Here is a 24,382-nt window from a genome sequence, read left to right on the forward strand (position 1 = left end):
GTCTTTAATGGCACTTTTCTTTAACTCCCTAAAGTTCGGTTGCTCCTGTACTCTCGTGGTCAAATGTCTCGGACATACGTACCGATGTATCGTACGTCAATGCCGAATCACGCGGACATGTAAAACTGTATACGACGTTTGAGCAGAGAGACGAGGGCGTCTGGTACTTTAGTTGAAAATACGAACCAAATTTGAAAGAAAAAACTTAAAAGAGCGGCGGGGGGTCTGGGGGGCCTCCCCCAGAAAATTTTGAAAAATTACATTGAATGTGGTGCATTTTGAGAGCATTTTCAACAAAAATGTGGTTATGAATATTCCTGTAAAATGGTGCTGTCCGGTGGCCTAGCAAAAGCATTAGATCATGTTTTTTTTCGGCATTTTTCGGAAATAAAGCTGAGTCTCTATGTTTTCTTGTTGCTACTTCCAAGCTGAGATATTTGAGTGTTTGGTATTGGCAAAACTCGCTCTTTTAATGCAGATTTGTTTAAAATTAGGAAAATTTTTTTTAGAGTGAAAGCATCATTCTCAATATCGTGACGTCACACGCGTGCCAAAGGGGGGGGTTGTAACCCCCAAAACCCCCCCCTTGGCTACGCCACTGCTATTGTTGCAAATCACTCGGCCGACATTTCTGAATTAGCCCCCACCAAACTTTTTTTCTGGGTGCGCTACTGCCTTGACCACTTCTACACCAGTACGGCTATGCACCAAAGAATTCTGCATTACTGTGCCTAATCATGTTCTTGGCAGAGCTCGGCTGACCAGACTTGAAAATCAAGTTCCCAAGGTTAACGATTGCAGCGTAGCTAACGATACAATATTTATTTAGTTGCCGGATTTCGCTTACAACTTAACGAATACCTCAGGATTAAGGAACAAGCACGTTTGATTACATTAGATTACATTTTCCACTTAATCATCATATGAAGACTTAAGGGATAAAAAAGTGCTCACTAATCCATAGAAGAAGAAATAACATTGATTTAAACACCTTCATTCAGCACCAGAGTAGTTTTATCATGAATGAAAAAGTTTCAAGAAAAAAGTATAAGACAAATTTTGATTTAAAACACGACACGACTAAGAGTGATTATTTATTTAGTCGGGTTTCGCACCTTGATTATTGAGCTAAGATGTTTCTCAAAACCTTCTATTTCCTTTCGGTTTTGTTAACAAATGATCATGTTGTTGTGAGTTTAAAAGAGTGGAATAAACATACAACACGTCCTTAAGGTCATTGTAGCGGCACGTGCGCAAAACATGACCACAAGCGTAAAGTGTTCAATATATTGTTAACACATGATGGAAAGCTAATTTCAAACCATGCAGAAATTTCTTTTTTCCTTCGATACTGTTACTCATCTATAAAAATAGATGGTTGGTCTTTGCTTTTCTTTCGTGTTATGCATTCTGCGTTCATGCTACACTGCAGCAACCAGTTACCAATTAGAATACAAGAAAAAAAATATTTTGACATTTTGTCTTCATTCAATACTTGTTGCAGTGAAGATAGGTGTAGAAAAGTTACTTAAAAATAAACTAAGTTATCTAAAAATATTGTTAATAATTTGTCCAACTCCAACATGGATGTTACAAAACTGGTGATAGTATCTCTGTGCTTCGTCCTTGCTTCAAATACAGGTGAGTCAAAAATATTTACTTAAACTTAAAAGTAAAATTAATTCCAAATGATTTCAGCTGTCGACGGTCTTTGAGTTTTTTAATATTAAAATGTGTTTGAAAAGATTGTCACCGATGTTGAAAAGTTTATTTTGTTTAGAGCAATGGTTCTTAACCTTTTGCCTTGTCGACACTACCTAGAAATTTAGCACCACCTTAGTGGTGCGTGCACCCCTGGTTAAGAACCATTGGTTTAGACCTGCAAAGTTGGTCAAATGTCACGACCTGTAGATATTTAATTTTGTCTGTTACCGTTTTCATTGTGACGTATATTTTGCAATTCGCAAGTTGCATGCGTGGAAATGAACAAAAGTTTTAAACAGTTTTGTATTTTAAACTACGCTTTGCACTTTGTAGGTAGCTTATAATCTAAATATTGAAAATATTGAAAGGATTACTTTCCTACGTTTGTTGCGGTTTCGATGCAAGCATACTGTAGCAATTGAAAATTGCTTGAGAAACTTCTCATTGGAAGATTGTCTTTAGAGAAATCGAAATTCTTTGTAATATTCCACGTATTTTGACAGGATGCAGAATTGCAAACCGAGTTGTGATAGATCTAAGTGTAATTATCTAATACATAATTGGAACTGATTAAATCTTCGTCACTACATTTTGTAATACTATTGGTTTTTGTCGAATGTAGGTAAAAATCCATACGGAAAATATCTCGACTGGAAAATACCAACTCGGAAAATATTCACCAGGAATGTATCCACTCGTAAAATATCCACCCTGATAATTAGGCTGCAGCATTTGAAGGATATTTTCCGTAGGCCTATGGATATTTTCCTTATGGATATTTTTTAGTCGGGATATTTTTCGTAGGGATATCTTCAGTATGGATATTTATTGATTACCGTCTTTGCCAATTTCATTGAACCGTAACATTTAGCTTTATTTGAAGGATTCATTTTACGTTTTGTAGGACTTATATATTCATGTCCAATAGTGTCCGGGCCTAAATCAATAACGCCCGATAACGTCCAGTACTTGGAGGCAATGAGACTTTTTGTCTCCCCAATGACAATGTGTTGTGAGCCATCACACATCACCAGTAATGTGGATGCATTTGCCTACCTCTGATACTGCACTCAAGAAAAGATAGACCCCTTACCTCTTTAGATATTCCAGTAGCCTACAGCAGCCTACCGTATGTCATGAAATCTTGAGGCTTCCCTCTACCAGCATAGAAACACAGCAGCTTACATTTTATTTTTATCCATAGTTGGAGTTGCAGCAAGGCGTTCACACTTTCTCAATTTCAAGTATGCATCCGAACTTTTCAAAAAGCATTATAAAAGTATAACCTCGCCAACAACAACATCAACAACTACAACGTCAACAACAACATCAACAACGCAGACAACAACGTTGTTCACGAACCCTCCTCTGAGTTACACGATTGTAAGTTTTGATTGTTTTGTATCTAGTAACGTATTTTCATCTGAATGACAACATCAACCTAATTGCTACTTTTCAATTGATCAGAACATCTTCGTTTTATCTTTGAGTTGGTTAGTTTTGTAAGTTTTTTTAACTTTCCAAAAAAAGCTTTACAAATGATGATTTCTTTTTTGTGCAAAGCATGATTTTGATTAAAATTAGCAATTTAGTCTCCAGAAGACTGTATATCAAATTCAGGTAGCAACAGTAAACCTACAAGGTGCCCTTTGGAAAGAAAAAATAAGTTGAGGTACTTGTACAGTGTATGTAGGCTACGCTACAGTTGTCGTATCAAATGATCTTCGCCCGCAAGTTACTGCTAGAAATTGCGGTGTTCGGACCAACTGGAGAGAATCAATTAAAATATGTCCTGACAAGCTCATTTAATCAAAACTAAAGGGACTGGTTTTGCGGGTTTGTAATTTGTCCATCCCTAGCTCATCACAGAAACATGAGTCACACACAAACGCCAATACACAGGTCAGAAGTGAACAAGATTAAGATGTTGCTGTGGTCAGCTGGAGTCAAGAAAATTTGATAAAATCCAAAATGAAAACATTTGAGATAAATAGACCTGAAATGGATTCATATAAACTGCAAGATCAAGCAGCGCTGGTTCGACTCTCGTGGTGTGCGCTTGAGCAACGCATTATTAAGAGCTGCTTATCAATTAGCGGCACTTGGTGAGTGGAATAATTTACAGACAACGGCACTTCGACAACAAATCTAAAAACTGGCTTAAAGACCGCGAGCTTCACGTGTGAAATTGCTCTACAAAACTATCACTGACAACAAGCCCAATCTTCGCTCTGTCAAACTTGGTGATCAGCCGTCGGCCCGTCGCACCCAGTGGTTCAAAGTCTATGCAAGTATTAAAAACTGCTAGGATTACGCTTCCGAAGAAGCTTTTTCAGTCCGAGGATAGCGATTCCCACAATCATCATTAGGTTCCCATGACGTAGCAAGACTAAATGAAAGTGTTGCCAGATCAGGATGAAACAATTTGGATATAGCTTGAGAAGAAAAGATAATTACCAAATAAAACAAATCTTCATTCTGTAAGTGAATGGGTGCCTGCAGACTACCTGGTCCAAACAAAAATGGAGAGACGGTGTTTTCAAGAACATGGCTATTCCCACATGGCCAACAAACTAGGCCATGGCCGATAGGATTACAGGTCCAAAGTTGCCGCGGCGGCCACGAGAAAGCTCAGCTCGTACAAAAAGAAGAACAATATCTACAAAGAGATGATCATTTAAAACCAAAATTTTTTCACAACCTTATAGTAACCTACATTAAAATGGTTGGGTAAAACATCACTTATTCTCCGACTAACATGCAGAAAAACGTTTCAAAATGTGACTGTGAAAATTTAACAAATGTGATGCCTACGGGTTAGTATAAATTAATGAAGTTACGATATTATTTTGTATAGTAATGTATAATCTTTTTTCCGTTTTAGACCATCGATTGTACGAGATATTGTTCAAGGAACTACAGAACGAGAACCTATTCAGTTCAAAACTGCAAGAACTATGGTTTTGAGCAAAGTAGGTTATCAGAAAAACCATTGATGCTTAACATAAAATGTTCTCTTCTTTAGCGACAAGGCTTATTTTTAATTCTACAGTATATCAGGTTTACAATGTCATCACATTATTTTCCGGCTTATTCTCACTGCAGTATGACAGAAAGAAAGCAACCGATATTAACCCTTTGCTTTTCAACGTTTTTTTGGAAGTTAACTGCTCAAGGGGGGGGCCATTTTTGGATCAAATTCAATCAGCTGTTACGTGTTAGCCGCTGGTGCTATTTCAACAGAAGTTGCACTGGTGTGAAAGCAAATCATTTGTCTATAAGTTTGAAAAGTCATTATTTTAAAATTTTATATGTTAAACTTGATATTTCAATTTTTGCAAAGGTACCCAAAAACGACAATTTTGATTTAACTTGCCGCTATTTAATTACCGTGCTAATCCGATTTCATGCAAACTTCTGAATAACAAAGAGCTCGATCGAACGCACGAAGTGTGTGTGCGGTGTGCCGAATCATTGCATTGATTAGAATTTACGACTTGCGAGCAAATCTTATTGTAAGCTACTCACTGATTCTAAAATAGTTACAATCAGAGTAACATTGTTACACGAATTTGAAAAAAACAAAACTGCGTTTGTTGTCTTACATTTTTATCCTAAACTAATGCATTCCGAAACTCATGGCTAGCTTCTAGTTTTATGGAACCAAATTTCTCATAAGTAACACCTTAGCCTGCTTGAATAGCTGTTTACATCTTCGTTTGTGTATTTTATGTCTACAATTGAGTTTGTAGTAGGAATATTTTTAGTAGAGAGAAGACAATTGAACAAGTTGTTGAAATTATCTGAAATTTCTAAGTTCAAATTAGGTGCTTTTGAAATTGTGGATTTGTGTCAAGTCGTAACACAAATATCATGCAGGCCACATCATAAGTCATTTCGCTTACGGGTGTTTATAAACATGACTCATAAATTACATCCACAAAAAATACAGCATTTACATCAACAAAGCTAAGTTCGAAGCTCACTTTTTATTGAAGATTGTGTCAATCAATTTGAAATAACATTTTTAGTCCGCCAGCGTCGAAACAATGCAACAGCGAATTGAGGAACATGCGTAAACAAAGGAAATGTGAAATAACCCACAGTCAGCAAATCTACATAAATTTAACGTTTACAAATGTTGAATCAATGTAAAAGGACTGGATTGCTGACTGGGTCCTTATTGTTTGAAGCACAAAAAATACGCGTAAAGGCGACAACATCAGCAAGGCAGCGATTATGTTTCTGGCCAAAAAAAGAATTAACTTTTGACTTCAAAGATAAAAATGATTATAACGAAGCTTCAAAGTTTGTCGTAAAAAATATTGCAGAAATACAATAAACATAATCATTTTGTGCCAGATTGTGAGAAGACTTCCTAGATTCTTTCCAAACATTTGCATGATTGCAAATTATTTTCTATAACTTTATATTGCCAAAAAATGGCTTCTTTGTTGAAACAACTTGGCTACGATTCTATAAAAAATTCTTAGGCCTACTACATTGAAGTAATAAACATTTTTTGGTGATTTTGCTGATGACGTTTTAGAATATCCGAGAAGTAAAAAATAAAAATGATGAATTATTTTACAAAACCGTGGTTTGCAAGCGCTTTACAAAAAATTGTTGGGGGAAAATTTACTATTAGACGTAAAATGTTTGTAAAAGAAAATTGTCGGTTTACGTATTTATAATGTTTATTGCGCTGTTATCGAATTATAAACTGCCTGTATTGTCTACCTTTGTGGTTGCCGGCCAGCTTAGACCAGCATGCAAACTACGCGTTTTTGGTATTTGCATCGTGTTATGATTCTCGAAAATTTCCCACAAGGTCTCTATTTTCATCGTGATATTCTTGTGCCTTTTCTGTCCTAAACTTGAAGTCATTGTGAAGCACAATCCACATCGGTTTTTAAACTCAATCTTCATTGAAAATCTTTTGTGTGGTGCATCATTTCAAGTAGTGTCTTCCCCTAAGCTGTTACACAAACAGCCCAGAACCAGGTTGATTATTATGTATCTTACAGCCGTTGAAAGCCCGTTATTGTATGTGTGGAATTATTACTGTAAATGTCTGACTAAATTCATGCCCAAGTCGAGCAAATTCTGTTTTCGGGATCCTTGCCGTTATTTACTGCATTTTTTGTTGATAAGTTTAGGCAGCATTTTTCCAAGATAAATGAAGACATCGGTATTGTTCATCACTTAGATTTAGTTTCCTCAGCATTGTTTATTCATTCTTTGATCCACTAGTTTGTCCCACTTTTGGTATAATCGGATCGTTTATAAATGGTGGGTCTTCACAATAGCCGGCCTCTTATACATTGGCGCAACGTATTCAGATGTTGAATCAATGATCAAGAATGCTGATTTGTTTTTTGTCTAATGTGACGCCTAACTTTATGCCTTGTCTACATTACAAAATATTTTGTAATGTACAATTGTACATGAGGCATTATCATCTTTATTTTGCGCTCTTTGGAACAACACACAGTGCACGGTGAAACAATAATGCAGGACATAAGAACAAGTAGGCGACATAAAGCAGGGAAGGGACGCCATCGAGTTAGCTGCTACGTGTAAATGGAGCCTATCTCATAATTTTGAGTGTATCTCACAATTACTGTTTGCAAAAACGCTATTTCTCCGCCTTCTCCCAAAAGCATTTGCAGTCATACATTTCCGCAATTGCAATGCTTGTCAATAAGAGTATTTCCATAGAACGTTTATATCGAAACCAGGTTTTCGTGCCTTTACCCAAGATTTCTTATTGTAACGTTTTTTATTCGTCAATGAATATTATCTACTTGAAATAACTGTTTTGAATAGTTTGTGGCCTACATAGCCTACTATTTTGATCGTGGATTGCTATTCTTCTTTGTAGAGCTGATAACGCAAAAAACGTTTGCTATTATTTTTTCTAATTAACAGCTTTGTGATCACTGGCTTTTCTTTTGTAACGTAAGAAATAACGCGCTTTGTATTATTGAGGTCAAACCAAACAAAGGAAAACAAGAGGATGTTTCTCTCTGCTCGCGCATATCGATGCACGAAGCAATTATGAGCTTATGGCTTGTTATCGCAATGTAATCCATTTCACGCTTTGCTGGAAGTTAGCTAGAAATAGCAAAAATTCACCAAAATCTTGAATTTACAAGAAAACTACACAACTGTTAGCATCAAATTTAATATCATCAGAACCGCCTGGCAATTTTAGGAAAAGTCAAGAAAAACCAAGTGCATGGCGTTACTGTGCTTCAAATAATCAAAGGAAATATGAGGGGGGGCCAAATCTGGCCTCCCTTTGAGGAGCAAAGTGTTAAAGTCTTCGGTTTGACCCAAGCTGGATTTCATCTCAGATCTACCAGCGCCAGAGTCGAAGGCGAAACGAATTGAACACTGAGCTGGTTCAGATTATATCATTGCCAGCAAATCTCGTTTTGCAAATGCGTCGTCTGTAAACTTTGTATCAACGTTAAAAAAACAAATTTTGCTCCCTGGGATAGAACTACGCAGTAGCTTACATTAAAGTAATTTATGCAAAAAAATCCAATAAGTGAAGTTTTTGGCATCCATAACCACACTTTTACAGAGTAGCTGGGAAAGTATTTTGTGCAAAACGTGAAGTCATTATTCATATGAATCATTGCGGAGACATTTTCTGTTCACCGCGTGCAGCCCACTGAGTATTATCTTAGCTCTTATTATATTGTATGCTAATTGCTAAGTACTTAAAATTACCGAACTGTGCAGTTTAAAACATGTGCGGGATTATTCTGGCTTGTAAGTCGTTCTGGTGTAGCCGGCATAAAACACTTCAATTGATTGTACATTTTAGGATTTTGCAAGACCTGCCGCGTAAACAGGAAATGTAAGTCAAACGGAGAGACGTTTAGTTAAATGGAAACTGGAAGACAATGCACTGACGAGTCTCAAAGAAGAACATGAATCCAATGAAGAGGTTATCTACATTAGAACAACATCAAACTAACATTTTTTGATCGTATTATTGCTGTTCATTCACTTCTGTTTTTTATTTCTGACTATCGCAATAATGACAATACTTGCCATATATAGAAGAGACATAAAACAAGGTAGAAGCGACAAAACCTGAACATTAAAACGCGCTTGAGACAAAAATAAGACAACAAGTGAAAAATGTTATCCCGCTGTTGCCAGACAGCAAATCTGTCATTTTTACATTGCTTTAGCATCTGCAGAATCAATGTAAAAATGATAGATTATGCTGTTTGGGCGGCTACACCTTTCTGTTGCATATTTTGCTCTCAAGAATTCTTTGGCTGTTATCGATACAAATAAATACGACTTTTGGTCCTGCAGACCAGCACAAAGCACGTCTCTGGCCGCAAAATAGCTCGCAGCATTTTTGTCAGACTTAATTTATCAAACGAGCAAACTAAATTCCGGGAAACTTGAACAGTTTTGAACTCTAGATGGTCATGACAAAATTATCTTACAAAATTGCTCTGGGTTATCGATCATGATATTGTACGCCAGTAATGATACGGTCGTGTGATAAATAGCCTACAAAGTCCTTTTTAATTGATAAAATGTTGACATTGCATTTGCCGCTTTGATTCCGTGAGCATGGTGTTAGGGTCTTGATTGCTTTGTCTTACAGAAGAGCTGATTTTATTTGCATTTATTTGCGTTTTTTGTTTATTTATTGCAATAAAACATCTAAAAACTTTGAATTAATAAAAATATCAAAGACAGGCAAGACATAACAATACCACAGGGTTGAGCATTATACAACAGTATATTTTTTACATATTTACAAATAGTTTAACAGTCAAACGTTTTCAGCTTAACTTAAGCCCTTATGAGGAATCTGTAAATATTTATAAAATACAATAAATTAAAATAATATAAAAATATTTCGACGAGGAGTCGTCTTGTTTATGCTTTTGCGCCCAAAGGTGTATTCTTAGGCCTAATCCATCTCCATATTGAGGTGATTCCATGGAAATGCTATTAGAGATCTTTTTTTTCTTCTCTCCAAGAGTCGACTCGAAAGGCTCTGATTTTTCCACCCTTGTGCAGTGACGACCAGGGCTTGATATTCGTGCAGGTATCGAGTAGGCATTGTATTGATTGATCATCCAGTTCGCGCAGACCACGCATTATAGCGGCGTCCATGATGCACAACATTTAGTCTCATTGTCTAATTAAGATACACAGACCTTCTTCTCTATTTCCCGTAGAGAGTCGATACTAGAGTTGTAAATGCAAAAAAAACGAACCGTTTTTTTTTAAAAAACGTGTTTTTTTTCAAAAAAAAATTGGGCCAAAAAAACACGCGTTTTTTGTTTGTTGCAATTTTTTTTACAATTTGCAGCTTAGTTTTATTATAGTGCTCTTGAAAAACATTAAACTAGTAAAAATGATTTTATGGTTGTGCTGAAATTTGCACAAGAGTGTTTGTGCTTGGCAGCAGCATATGTTTTTTTGCATAGTCCTACGTTGTTTCGCTTTCTTCTTCATTCTCAGGCATGTTTGTGGCAGTAGACCTGACAAACATTGAATTAATGCAATTTGGGTACATGACATAATGTAGATGAGTTAATTTCTTTTTCCTTTCATGGAAGTTAGCCTACGATGTTACTGTAGTAGCCTATACCGGGACTGGTTATTCTTGGACACACTCAATGGGTTGACGAAATTTTAGCAAAAACAAGATGGCAGTTATTCAGAACACACATTACCTTGTTTGTGGTAATTTACTAATGCAAGCTATTGCCAATAGCTTGTTTAAACATGTTTAACTGATAGCTTAACAACGATGTATATGCTTTATAAATGTTGAAACAGAAGTATTCTTTTCGTGTGTTGTAGGCCTAACTTGTAAGGTCTTAAACACTTTGTCATTGATGCTTCTTTCAGATCATTTGTGACATAATGCAAGAGATCTTATCACTGATATTTTTAGCTGTCAAAAGTATGTGCATTTCTCAGAAAAGGTTTAGGTTATTGTTCCTTTCAAATGCCCACACCCATGTTGATTACTGTATTGCTAGTAACTACCAGTGGCGTATATTCAGGGTGTTCAAGGTGTGCACTGCACACCCCAAGAAATCCAGAAAAAAAGAAAATTTCCATCGGTTGTCGATTTTCTTTACTTTCATGATATTCTAACATCTTGCTGCATGCTGATTGCTTTTTTTTCAATTGCAAAACTCTTCCCCTTCTAATTTTAATACTCCAACGTTTGAGGTCATTGCCTTTAATTTTTTTCGGTCATTACCTTTAAGCTGGGTGTGCACTGACAGCTTTGTGAGTGCTATTTAAAATAAACAATTAAGAAAAATGACGTCACAAGGCAGCGAAAACAGCAATGGTTTTAGGTCAGCCAGGCTGTGCAGTGTGCACTCGCTGATCTGAACACCTTGGCGCGTCATTGGGGGAATCCCAGGCAATAGCAAGTTTTAGCTTGTTGGATTAGAGTTTGAGGTGATCAGCGTTGGAAACAACTTTTGCTAGAACAGAAGCAAAAGCAAGCTTTCTACGACGATGTAATTCAAAAATTTATTGCACAAACAAGAAGAATCGAATTATGCTATAGATGAATTTTCCTTCTGTAGTCGAGGTGTTAAACATTTTCGTTTTTACTAAGTAGTACGGCGGATAAAAGTACAGCCGACTAACATAGCAATCGACTTTCTTTTCTTGTTTATTATCGAGTTGCTTTGCTATTGTTTTTTGTTTTAACTTTCACCTGTTTGTTTTTAATTCGCTTGTACATTTCTCAAGGAGTTTTTTTTGTACATTTTCTCAAGGTGAAGGTGTTTGTACTGGTGTTTGTACTGGTATACAAAGTGTTTGTACATTTTCTCAAGGTGAAGATGAAGACAGTATAGTTTTCGAAACGTTTGTTTGCTGAACATGAGTTTGGTATCTACACTTTGGGCTCTTTATTTTTTGATTAGATTAACCAGGCGTTCCAACCATTTTGCTCCTAAAACTTATTTTATTTGGGAACTAGGCCTACTACTTTTTGAGATAAAAAGAAATTAACCTCTTGCCGTTACGCACCGATAAAATCATGATGCGTAACTTAAAAAAAAAAAAATTATTGGGTAGATGAAAGATTGACGAAAAGTTTGGCAAAAACAGAAAAGTGCTAAAGTCTCAAAGTCCTGCAAACTAGTTCAAATTGAATGGATTAAGTTGGGACTTTAGCACTACACTGCTTTTGCCAAACTTTTCATCTATCTTTCCCCTACTTATTCAAAAAAATTATTTTTTTAAAGTTACGCAACATGGTTTTATCGGTGCGTAACGACAAGAGGTTAATTTCTTTTTATCTCAAAAAGTAGTACCCAAAACTTGTTTTAATGTTCATAAACAGATAGCCCACCCAGAAAACATGGGGTAGAGCTAAAAATTGTTCAAATATGATGAGCGGTTCTTGAGATATTGCCGTTTTTCTATTGCTCCTTATTTATGAAGCCACCTAGCGGCTAAGTTTATTTCACTTATAACTCGAGAACCGCTTGTGTGGTTTTCATCAAGTTTGCACCAAATGCACATCAACTGGAACAACCTCTTGACGTTGTACTGGAAAAGGTGTGGTGTGCTGGTCAAAAGTGCCTTTGTGAAGCAGAGAAACAGGACACTGACCACCTGGTCCTAACATGCCCATTAACCAAAATCCAAGGTGGCTTCGAAACTGTACACGAGTGTGGTACTGCATTTAACAACTGGCTGAACCAAATTACGGACAATACTTGAGATGTGCCAACCATAAGACACTGTTACTACTATTTGAGACGATGAGAAATCTTTATGGCTTGTGTGTTGAGACTTGAGATCTACAAAATTGCAATGAAACAATATACCAGACATATAGTCTGATTTGAAATAAGTTATACGAGTTATGAGACTGTTTGTTTGTTGAAAGAGACGCTATTGCAATGAGTTTACCCTAATTGCTGCATATTGTGACATTTAATGTCAAAATAGGTAAAAAAACAAAAAAACAAAAAAAAACGAATAAAAAACAAAAAAACGATAAAAAACAAAAAAACGAGGTCGTTTATTTTAAAAACAAAAAAAACGTTTTTTTACATCTCTAGTCGATACAATCTTTGGTTATCGTTTGCGGTCTGTTCTTCGGTACCACATTGCAGAGGGGAAATATGCCACTTTCCATCAGTAGTATTGACAAGGGGGTTGAGAGAGTATTCTTTGGACCAGGACTAAGATGATTGTAGGGGCTAGAAACTTTCCAAAGGGCCCGAAAGCAATAAAAATTGCACCGCGTATTCTTTAAATATGGCGTATTTTTTTTAAAGTGTCTTAAGTTGTGGGCACCAGGGCCTCATTGGCACCGGGTCCAAATTATCTTTTCAACTGCCTTGCTCTCCATAGGTGCACTGCCACTAGGAACAGCACGGTGATCGTACAGTAATTAAAACCTTTCCAAGCTCAGTTTAAAATAAGCTGACTGGCAACGTCAGGAATGAAGACACGAATCCTGATGGTCACTACTCAAATTTACATTTATGGTCCTCTCGACCAATCTTTCGAAATGTGACATAGGTTTCCTGAAGTTAAGCTCAAAACAAAAGTCTACTCATACAAATAATATGCGTAATTATTCATGTTCAATTTCTCAGCCAAAAACCGCAATTTAAATATTAGCCTAGGAATAGTTCTTGCCTGTAACTGAGCGTGTTTACTGAAGACCTTGGCTGGCCAATTTCTTTATCATTCTCTTTGAAACTGAAAACAATCGACTATATAATTGCCAGTCACAGCTAATCTGATTACATTTATGAAATGATTGAATTATATGAAATGATTTGAATGGAAAGCATTGGGAATTAAGACATCATTGGCTCATAGTGCTTTAATTATACTGTAGTCTATTCCAGAATCAAGATCATCTTATGACGTTGCAGTATGAAAAAATATCGGATCATTTGCGAGTCCATATTTTGCCAGAGTTAGGTTGACAAATCGTGGATGGAGATCAGGGGTGTTCAATCTTTTTTCTCAGGAGGGCCAAATTTGATAATGTCAAAGTGTCTGAGGACCAACAATCTCTGATAATCTTGTTTTGCGCAAAGCAAGATGCATTATATAAATTGGTAATAATGTGTATGGCTGAGTGGTTAGTGTGCACGCTTGTGAATCATGGGTTCGATACCTTGTCGGGTCATACCAAAGACTTTTTAAAAATGGTACTGAATCTAATTTCTGCTTGGCACTGAGCAATGGAATGAATTCGGGTAATGATGTACTTAGTTGCGCCGCTGCATTGACACTGTCTGCTTTGTAAAGCGTTGAGGAGCAACGCATTCTGCAATGGATAGCCAGCGCAATATAAATCAAACATTCACTGGTCTACAAAAAAAGATTTTTTTTTCTGCTGTTTAGATTTTGACAACTGATTTCAGGTAATTTTGAGGTGCTGAATCCGAATCTGAACTCAGATTTTTACTATCAAATCAAATTGTTGAGATATGATAACAAAAATAAATTTATTTATGCCAAAAGTGAAAGATTTGGCGTTTCGTTTACTACCAACATATGCAGTGCTACAACGAAACATTAGTGTTAGACAGGCCAAAATAGCTTAAATAAGGTTACTGGACAAGCATCGCCATAGGCTTGCTTAAACCTTTGTGGTTTCATGCAAAACATTGACGGGGGGAGGGTCAGGTATACTTTTAGCTTGTTATTACTGCCTTGTTAATAATGTTGCTTAAAAAACAAATTGGTATCAAAATTGTAGTTTGTGAGTGTATTTCAGCTACTTATGTACCACATGGCCTGGATTTCTGGATATAGCACAATTAGTATGTGTGATAAACGCAACGTCAAATTTTCCATTTTTGACAAAAGTAACAATTTGTTGTTATCATATCTCACAAACCTGACGTGATAGACAAAATCTGAGGTCAGATTCGGATTCAGCAGCCCAAAATTACTCTACATCAGTTTTCAAAGTTAATGCCGCAAAAATCGTGTAGACCAGTGTTAATATTATTATATAAAACATAGAAATATACAGACTGAAGTATTTTGATATGTAAACTACATATTACGGATATGATAAGTTAGGACATGCAAGTCATCTGGTTTTCAATTATAAATTAAAGCCACCCAAAGCTTCGTGAAACACAGCTGTGTTAATGTCAAGGATGAAAGTGACGTCTTGATTTCAATACACAAGTTGTCTGATTCGGGGTTAGTGGTAGACAAATGAAAAATATCACGAAGGCTGGAGTCGCTCAGTTTTGATCTCAAACAATGCTTGTGTAAGTTTACAATCGAAAACATCTGCTCACACTAATATGTTGAGACAAACAAGCTCAACATTTTCTTTGCAAACGTTTGCATTTCTGGAAAGTTGTTTTTATCTACAGCTGCTGGTAAAAATACACGAGAAAGGGTGTGGGTGTCGGTTCCGGCATTCGGTGTCACAATGAAGCTCAATTAGCCCCAGGTGAGCTGGAGCATCATTTGGGTGCACAACTGCACATAGAAAAAAGTGAGTTGCGATCAGTCCTTTTCACTTGCGGCAAATCCCTAAACGTGGTCTTTGAATTAGCTAGCAAGGAAATGAAAAAATAATGCTTGACTGTATCACGGTATCACTCACTGCTGTAATCTTTAGTGTAGAAGCGGAAAAGAAGTGTACACAAAATTGAACCTTGTGGAGCGTCAATTTTTATCATCTCAATCGGCTGCGTCATGAGTTGATTGTTGTGGAAGATAAAACTTCAGTTGTTTGCGGGCGATCGAATCAGTTTACAGGCAAGGTGTGGATAAATATTGTCTTTGCGATAAAATGTTATATCCAGGGCTGGATTTCAGCCGGAACAGTCCGAAACGCCGCTCCGAAAGCTAAATCAAAAAGTTGACTTGTCCGGAACGACGTTCCAGAAGCTCAAATATTTTATGCTCCTATTATGCTTTGCCCTGTTCAGAGTAGCGGATGGTGTTTGTATTTTATATCATTCATTTGATCCGTTTTTGTGCAACCTTGACTGAGGCAGCTTGACTGTCCCTGACCCTGACGTTTACACTCCGATATTTTACTGAGCCACCTTATTACGTCACAAATAGTTTTTCTTGTATTTTTTCACTTTTACTACTGACTGTTTCCCACTGCTTAGCACCACTCTTAGTATGTCTTGCCCTATTCAGAGTAGCCTTGTATGTCTGAGCAGTCGTGTTATCAATTACAGAAATAGCTCGCCATTCAATCCCCGCATCTTTTATCATCAGTTAGGAAATTTCATCCAAGATCGCTTGTTGAATTCAACAGACTCTTCATTTATTAACGCCTGCAAATACTTGATCCAACTACTTGGCCAGAGGACACAGTGATGACACACGGAGAAAACGAAATCATTGAAGAAGCAAAGAGGTTGCGCTTAGATTAACGCGAAGCTGTGAGGGGACTTCGTAAATATTTAACTACGAAAGAAAGATCCCAGAGTCTTCAGAATTTGATAACGTCACTAAAATCCCTTCCAATATAATCGAGCGAGTGTGAGCGGGGATTTTCACAAATGAACCTCATACTGACATCTGACCTTGCTTCTCTACACACTGTAACTGTTTCAAGTTTACTCTTTATACGAATGGTCGGTCCGCTGAGAACCCTCCGCTGAGAAAGTTGAGACCCTGCAATTGAGATCCGAAGTCGCCAAAGATCCTATGGTTTTAAATACGATGAATGTCTTGAAAAATTGTGGAACTTGTAATTTTTTGTGTTGTTGTTTCACTAAAATACAAATATTTGCATTGAACAACGTTATATCATCTGTAGACTATGATACTTACTTTAGCAACGTTTTAAACACGTACATCAAGTGTGTTGTTTCAAAGTCTTTTTGGGCATAATTCTGAATCTCTTCTACGGCACCTAGCGTCCACGTTTGGAAATCTTTAAAAATCTTTCAACATGGACAAACCAAAATTTTGAAAAGCTAATAAGAACTGATAGAGCTTCGGTAGAGAGTTTGTCTTGTTGAACCATAGGCATAAGAAGCCGAGCAACGTGATCAAGTTTAACATCTTTAAGTTTATTACATTTACATAAACATAAAACTACGCAACAAATTAAGTATCGAACGTTTTCGACATCACAAGATGTCCTCTTCAGGAATTCCTGAAGAGGACATCTTGTGATGTCGAAAACGTTCGATACTTAATTTGTTGCGTAGTTTTATGTTTATGTAAATGTAATAAACTTGAAGATGTTAAACTTGATCACGTTGCTCGGCTTCTTATGCCTATGGTTCTAATAAGAACTATGGACAATCGATCGTTGTGGAGGCTCACGGTAGCCGACGCCTTATTCAGGCATGGCCGATGATGACGATGAATGCGTCTTTCGACAGACAAAGGTGAAATGGGTTTCTTTTGATTCATACCAAAGGTCTGTACATCCATCTAGAATGGATAATTTAGTGTTCAAATACCACGCCAATAGTTGAGATATGAACTTCGCATTTAAATAAAGCTCTCCTGAACATTAAGAATATTTTAACGCCATTAATGAATCTGAGTCTGCCAATTTCTTTTTCGAATTTCCCCTTGAAGTGAAAATAATTGATTATTTTCTGACTTCAATCTATTAATTTGGAGTCAAAGCTTTGAGAATTGCACACCACGTAATTCTTCCTGTTACGTCACTTTTGGTCTGCACGTTTTTAACCGCCAAGTTAGTGCATGCCGGAAATTGATATTGATCGAGTTAAAACTTTTTGACATCTCGTCTGCGCTGATAATGACAAAGTAATTGAAAATGAAGTGTTATAAGTTGTAATGCAAAGCAATTTGTTTTCAAACGAGTCAGACATTTATTTTCACACCTGTCAGAAGATACTTCATTTTCTTGGTTATGTTGTACAACCACTTATCTTAAAATATGCTTTTCGCAGTTTTGAAAAATACGTACACTTTAATACCGTTTTAAAATTTTCTAACGGTGTCAAAAAAAATCATATACTATATCGGAAGAAGTAGTAGCCTAACTCCAGATATCTTGTCATCGTTTCAATTTCTAGGGCTGTGGTTTTGTGTTCTGGCTCGGATCGTCTTGTCAGATTATGCCAAGAAGTTACAATATTGAAAAAGCCTCCACATTATACATGCATATTTTGCCGAAACTATGCTTTGTAAGTTGCGGGTGTTAGTACGTTGGTTGGTTGGTTTTGAATTTTTATCTTTGGACTGGCAAAGCCTTTCCGATTGTTGAAGTGCTGTTGTCAAGCCATTATTTTATTCACTAGGCCCGCTAAATCGAGAGCAGTCCTGGAATGCGTTGTTCAAGCGCACACCCCTAGAGCCGAAGCTATAAATTTTAAATTTTAAACGGAAGTGGACCAATGGTGGATCCGTGTGCTACGCCATGTTTCAGGTGTCTCAATCTAATTTGTCATGAATGCTGAAGCAGTTATTGTTGAAAAGCTCTATGATTGTGTCACCATTGCATAAAAGGTAAAACAATTTCAAAAACTAACACAAGATTAATTGCAGAAAAAACGTGACGATATGTTTGTGACAGGAGAAAAGAATGATTGTGGAATCACACTTGCTTTTGTATTGCCATGGATATAACTATGTAAAATAATTTAATTAATCATAATAACTATCTAATAATAACCTAATAATTACTGTAATTAGCAAAAAGGAGCACTTTCCATTTGGCATAGCACGAGAAACTTCGCTTCTTATACTTCTCGCTGCAACTCCATTTACTATTTTACAGTGAGCCACGTCAAATAATTGACCTACAGCATGTTCTTTGCTCAAGCTACTAAGTCTTGTATTTGAAAACAAATTGTATTTGTAAAGTTGGTTTATTTTTTTCTAACTTCTTTCTTTAGTTTAGAGTAAATTTGTTTCTATTTGAACACAAAACGAATTTCGTTTAACAAAAGCCAGTTCTTCAAAATGCAGAAATAGTCAACAAGCCAAACGATAGGAGGATAATGGTACCAATGAGATTCTCATACCTCAAATCAAGATACTTTCAAGGCAAACACACTACATCCAACTAATACGCGGTGGTTTCTTCAAGAGTCCGGACCCCTTGGAATCGTTGCGGCCCCTAATACTACTCCAAACCCTGGTCCCAAATTACCCTCTGGAACCCTGTCAACCATATTGTTTGTAGGCTATCAATTAAAACGCCATCTGTCGTGTGGCTAAGTGATGATGACGTGTGGACTATGTGGTAGTTGAAAAGAAGTCATTTGATACCAAAGCAAGCAGGGGATTTTCCTTTTTCCATTAAACTAATAAGTTATAGAAATATTTATTCTTGGACAGGGGAAAATTCACGATCTAAGTTTAACTTTTACAGTTTCACATAAGGTTTTCGATTTCCCGGTTTTAAAGGAATTCCAAAAAACCGAAAAAAAAATGTTACCCAATCTCGGAAAACAGAGAAAAAACCTGAATTGTTAAGAACAGTATTCTGAGTTGGTTACATGCTTAGAGCGTGTGTTTTCATGTTAGAGACTTATAGAAGCTATCCATTTTGGAGATCAGCGTCAAAGTGGTGCGGAGAAATAAATGCAGTATCCTTCAATTTAAGTTCTGTCTTTAATCTAGCAATAAATCATTTAGACCTGAAATCGCATGCACAGCAAATGCAATGTGAAAACTGGGCTACACTGCCTCATGAGGTTTTACCGGTAGCCTACTGATAGCAGCAAATCAACAACGTGTAAATATAAACAATGGGGCGAAATATATCAAATCAACAAACAAAAATATACATTAAGCTTGTTTTATTTATTTTTTATTTAATGACTGCGTTAAAAACACAGGGCATTGATAAATTTGTCACTTAGCCGTGATCGTAGTTTCGTGACAAGGAATCCTGCTGTAGAAAATGCTCGTTCTGCCTTCACTGATATATGCATCTGTGATCGCAGTGTGCTGTACGTTATCGCAATGGGCGCAAATAAAAGCACGATTATTATTATTATCACTGAAGTTGGTGGAATACTCAATAAAGCATTGAAAAGCTGCTCCAGTTTGCTTGTTCTTTATCCAGCAGCTTCCAGTAATGTATCTCTTGCTTTGTCACGGCTTGGAGCCGGATGCTATCGTTAAACATGGTAACAAACTGTATGTGCAAGTCTGTGGCATATACGTAATATTATGTGCTTGAAGCCTGTCAGATAGGCCATCACTTTTAGGATCGCTGTTCTCATTCTGGCTTTTTACTTAAAAAAACGGGAATTTGACTCGAGAAAATGGAAAACGGAAATCGAAAAATCACTATATCTCGAGAACCGGCACCCCTTTAGGTATAGCCTATGTTTAGCAGCTAAGTGTACCGTACAATTGTTGTGAATTGTGATGTCATAAACATGGTTACCAGATTACCCTTATACTACGTTACTTTTTGCACGCGGTGTATGTTTAACATTCAGGAAAATTAATAGCTTTTCTGAGTGGTTTCACATTGAACACATACTGCCAGCCTGTTTTTCCATGTTTACAACGTAACATAAAGCGACAAGGCTAGACTTGCATTTCTAAAAATATTTGTGAGTTTGCTATAAACCGAATTCTTCGACTTTCGAACCTTATAAGCCAAATAATTTATATCAACCAAGCATTCTTTAACAGTGGACCCCAAATTGGGAACTACTGCATGCAATAAAATAAATTGAACTGTTTTGATATAAATGAGTTAAGCCGCTTGACAGAACCTAAAATTATTTTTTTAGTATGGAGCACAAAAACTATGTGTTCAGAGTTTTTGACTTCCAAGTGAACAGAGGCCAACTAGCTTCAGTTGGAGTGACGTCATCCAAGAGGCTCGTTATGCTGCATCTCTGCACATGCCGACAAGCAACGCACTTCCCTGTGGAAAGATGCTTTTGTAAGTCAAGACAAATAGTTGGAACGCGTCAGATAACAAAATCCAACATTTTACATTGATTCAACGTCTGCAGACGTTGAATCAATGTAAAAATGACAGATTTTGTTGTCTGAGACCTGGCCAAACACTGAAGATGAAAACAGCTCAGTTTTCGAAACGTTTACTGAAAATGAGTTTATAATCTACTTTTTGAGCTCTTTATTTTTTATTAGATAAATAGTTGTTCTTCTCATTGTCATGAACAAATGGTGGCACTAGAGGCATGTGGTGACCATTTTTTGGTCTTCACTTTTTTCAAAAAGTTTAAAACACATGCTTGATGTGCACAGTGACTCGTTACATCACATCAGTTTATTTTGACATGATCTGGACAGCTATTGAGCAAACTGATTTACTTTCTGGGATATCCACATCTACACAATCCTTACTTCGAGCTCTTGGGGATCGTAATTTTCCGCACTTCCTAATGGTGAATCTTCTTGTGGTGTAATCCCGCATACAAAACCGGGAGCAAGAGAGCTGGACATAAACAAAAGTAACAATTTTCATTAAATTGATAGCTAAGTTTTTCAGAAAAGTGTATATTGAATAAAACAGTGAAAAGAGTTAAAGGTTGGATGTGATAACCAGTAGCATTGACAAGGGAATCCAGTGTTTTTTGGACCCAGAACCGAAATTCTTTTCAGAACTCGAAATTATTTTAGAATCCGAAATTCTTGATTTGAGGCCTAGAAGCCCATTGGTACCGGGCCCAAATTATCTTCTCAACGCCCTAATGATGATGTGCAAGCATAAGAAGAGCGATTATTATTACGCAGGCCTCAACTATCATACATAAGTTGGTCCACTTACTTAAATACACTTTACACTCTAGCTCTGTTATCATATGTCTATGGTATGGTTTGGCAAGCTTTGCAGGATTATTTAACAAGCGGTGCCAATTAGTGTCAAGAACTATAGGCTGCATTTGCTACTTTGTAAGTCTATAAGGCCCGGATCGAACGAAATTGAAAGATGTCATTCTAGACTTTTACTCGTGAGGATCATCAGTAACTATGTTGCCTTTAGCGGGATCGACACATGGATATGCACCGCACTGATGAGTCTAAACAAGGATGAGACTTGAATATGGCTTCAATCAAAGCCTTAATAAATTTATAAATTCCCACATCTCCTTGATGCTTCGTAACTGCCGTAGCGTACTTCTATTAGTTGCTTGATGAGAATATTCCAGGTTGGTTTTTCGTGATTCAAACCGATAACGATCTAAACGTAAGAAACTGTGGTAAACAATTACCATATATAAAAAAAATGTAACAATAGCCTCCGCTTATTAAGACCACCTCGGGACAGGATGATCGTTGGCTTATTAAGCTGGGGACAATTCTTTGCCACTCCTATGAGTCTAAATTTAGTAATCGTGAGCCGGGCCAAATTGGGCTTAATAGTGATTGATTGAATCTTTATCCTCGGACTGGGAAAGCTTCTTTGAAAGCTTAATCCTGGAAGTTTCGCATACTTGTAGAGGCTTTGAATCACTGACGCAGGCCCGGTCATCGAGATTGACAGAGTGAAGTTTCCGATTGTTGAAATGTTGTTGCCGAGGATTATTCCATTTATTAGATGCTGCTGAATGGAGTGCAGTATTTAACGCGCGTTGCACAAGCGCACACTTCGAGAGTTGAACCAGTGACGCTTGATCTTGAAGCTTCTTTGTTCACGAAGTTACGCGCTAACCAACTGAGCTATCGAGGCGGACTAAAATAAGCGGGTACGCTAATTAACCGTAGGCTTAATAAGCGTGGACTACTGTATTACAGTCAAAAATAGGCAAAGGCAGGTTAGTTGATACAAATTTTACATAAAATGCGTTTTTTCACGAAACGCTAGGTGTAGCGACGCAACTTTAGGTGCACATGAAAGCTCATTCATAGGGTTACTTTTTCGCCAAGTTTGGCTCCTTGCATTTAAATAGCAATCAGTTTATGCACCTTGGAATACAACATTCTATAATGTATCAACTAACCTTTTGAAAAGGTTAGTTGACACACTCTTAAGGTTAGTTGATACACACATTGCAGTCCCGCAGGTTAGTTGATGCATGGCTGTATTCAAGCAGAAAAATCAGGAAATAAATGTTCATGAGCAAAGCAGTGAGCAGTGTTTTTTTTAAGGTGTTAAATTTCTCCAGCGGTTTCCCAAAATTTGAACTTGCAACTACAGTAGAAAAGTAATGGTTGTTTCTCGCTATGTCTTAAGCAAATATGGCTATTTTTTGGTATTTAAATGAAACACTTGCGGTCTCTTAAAACTACTTAGCGGTCACCCAAACCAACCTTTAAAAAAAACCTGGCAGTGAGTATTACCGTCCACAATAAAACACATCACACAAACGAATGCCCTTTTTGTAAACAATTATATTGTCAGATTAGTAGGCCCACGACCCACGGAATCACGGCCACATATGTTACTATTTAGGTCAAATCCTAAGCGTCTGACTTTTCAGTTCGCTGTAGCGATCTCGCAATGCACAGCAGTGTGAAGTCTTTGAAAACCTGCACAGATAGCAGCTTCAGTCAGCAAGTTGTTTTACACTAGACATTTTTCTCCTTGTGAATCTCCAGATGAAAGTAGGATTCGTGATGGTAAATGAACTTTATAACTTGTTTATAATAATTGACTACAGTTTCAGCTTTGCAGAGATTTAGGCTTGGACTATGCTGGTGGTGAGTAGCCTTAACAGTTTGAAAAGCAATATCAAGAGATGAACACAAACTGGAGTGCTGGGTTTTTGTTTTGAAAAACAGAGGCAGGAGTGTGAATTTTTATGCAAACTAGAGCCTTACCGGTTTGATTTTTTTGAAACAGGCATAATATTAAAAACATCATAAAAGTAATTTGCGTTCTTCTGGTGACTATTTACTAGGTTACCTCCTGATGTTAAAGATGATAACTAGCTTTTGTATTTCCGACGTTTCGTCAGTCAGCACGACTGACTTTATCAAGGTGGCTAAAACAGGTTAACACAACCTGTTCAGCAACGATGGCACAACACAAAAACATACTGATAAAATGAATAAAGTAAGCAGCAAGAATCAGAATTAAAACACGCAACAAGATACCTATTAAAAACATCACTTTAGCATAGTTTTTATAAATATGCTAAAGTAATGAACAGCTTAATGTGCTGTTGATATTTTTCATTTTTTACTACTACCAGTTCAGCTCATGCGTCAAACAATGTTTGAAAACAAATAAAATATTTTTATTTTCAGATTAGCAATCCTACTTATCAAACATTGATTTAATAATAAAGTTACCAGAGTGTTCTTGGAATCAGAAGCATCATTTGATAAAATAGCCTATATTTACGGCAACGTAATAGAGACATTCCATGACTAAAAAAAATTATATCTATGGTATATAATACTCTTACTGAGCATGCGCGTAGTAGGAAGATGGCTGTGACTATGTAGTGTAAATATAGCCTCAATAGCGTTGCCAGATAAGGAATTCTGCCCTAATTTGAGAAAAGTTTAAAGTTGTTGAAAACAAAAAATTGTAATTTAGAATTTTTTTTAGTCCTGGGCAAAGATCAAAACCCTAACCTTATTCCTAACTCTAACCTTAACCTTCCTAACTTTAATTCTAACTCTGGCAACACCTGATTGTGACCATGGCAACATGTGGGTAAAAATAGCCACTTTGTAGAAAGATTATGCTAACGTTCAGTACACTACAAGTAATATTACATCGATGTTGTTAACTTTTCCATCACAGAAAGTGTGTAGG

The 24,382-nt window shown here is 36.8% G+C and overlaps 1 protein-coding gene and 1 long non-coding RNA gene across 3 annotated transcripts; one reads left to right on the forward strand and one right to left on the reverse strand.

Moving 5' to 3' along the window:
* Positions 1–1,502: 1,502 nt before the first annotated feature.
* LOC145787833 (uncharacterized) lies at positions 1,503–9,419 on the forward strand. The gene is made up of 4 exons (XM_082599669.1): positions 1,503–1,641; positions 2,909–3,087; positions 4,589–4,676; positions 8,543–9,419. The coding sequence occupies exons 1-4, from the start codon at positions 1,584–1,586 to the stop codon at positions 8,602–8,604; spliced, it is 387 nt and encodes a 128-aa protein (XP_082455795.1). The 5' UTR covers positions 1,503–1,583; the 3' UTR covers positions 8,605–9,419.
* A 10,050-nt stretch (positions 9,420–19,469) lies between these two features.
* Positions 19,470–22,681, reverse strand: LOC145787796 (uncharacterized). 2 transcript variants are annotated; one of them, XR_014291445.1, is made up of 3 exons: positions 22,617–22,681; positions 21,019–21,109; positions 19,470–20,572 (listed from the first exon to the last, which is right to left on the reverse strand). It is a non-coding gene; the product is annotated as an uncharacterized LOC145787796 (long non-coding RNA). The 2 variants fall into 2 exon arrangements; XR_014291444.1 differs by lacking the exon at positions 22,617–22,681 and adding an exon at positions 21,794–21,926.
* Between the last annotated feature and the right edge of the window lie 1,701 nt (positions 22,682–24,382).

The sequence above is a fragment of the Aplidium turbinatum genome, chromosome 18 (genome assembly GCF_918807975.1).
Source record: "Aplidium turbinatum chromosome 18, kaAplTurb1.1, whole genome shotgun sequence".
Classification (NCBI taxonomy): Eukaryota; Metazoa; Chordata; class Ascidiacea; order Aplousobranchia; family Polyclinidae; genus Aplidium; species Aplidium turbinatum.

Bases quoted from the DNA above. Each gene is read 5' to 3' on its own strand.
- LOC145787833 (XM_082599669.1), top strand. From the start codon at position 1,584: ATGGATGTTACAAAACTGGTGATAGTATCTCTGTGCTTCGTCCTTGCT. The intron at 1,642-2,908 runs GTGAGTCAAAAA...TTTTATCCATAG, and splicing joins CGTCCTTGCTTCAAATACAG to TTGGAGTTGCAGCAAGGCGT. The intron at 3,088-4,588 runs GTAAGTTTTGAT...TTTCCGTTTTAG, and splicing joins CTCCTCTGAGTTACACGATT to ACCATCGATTGTACGAGATA.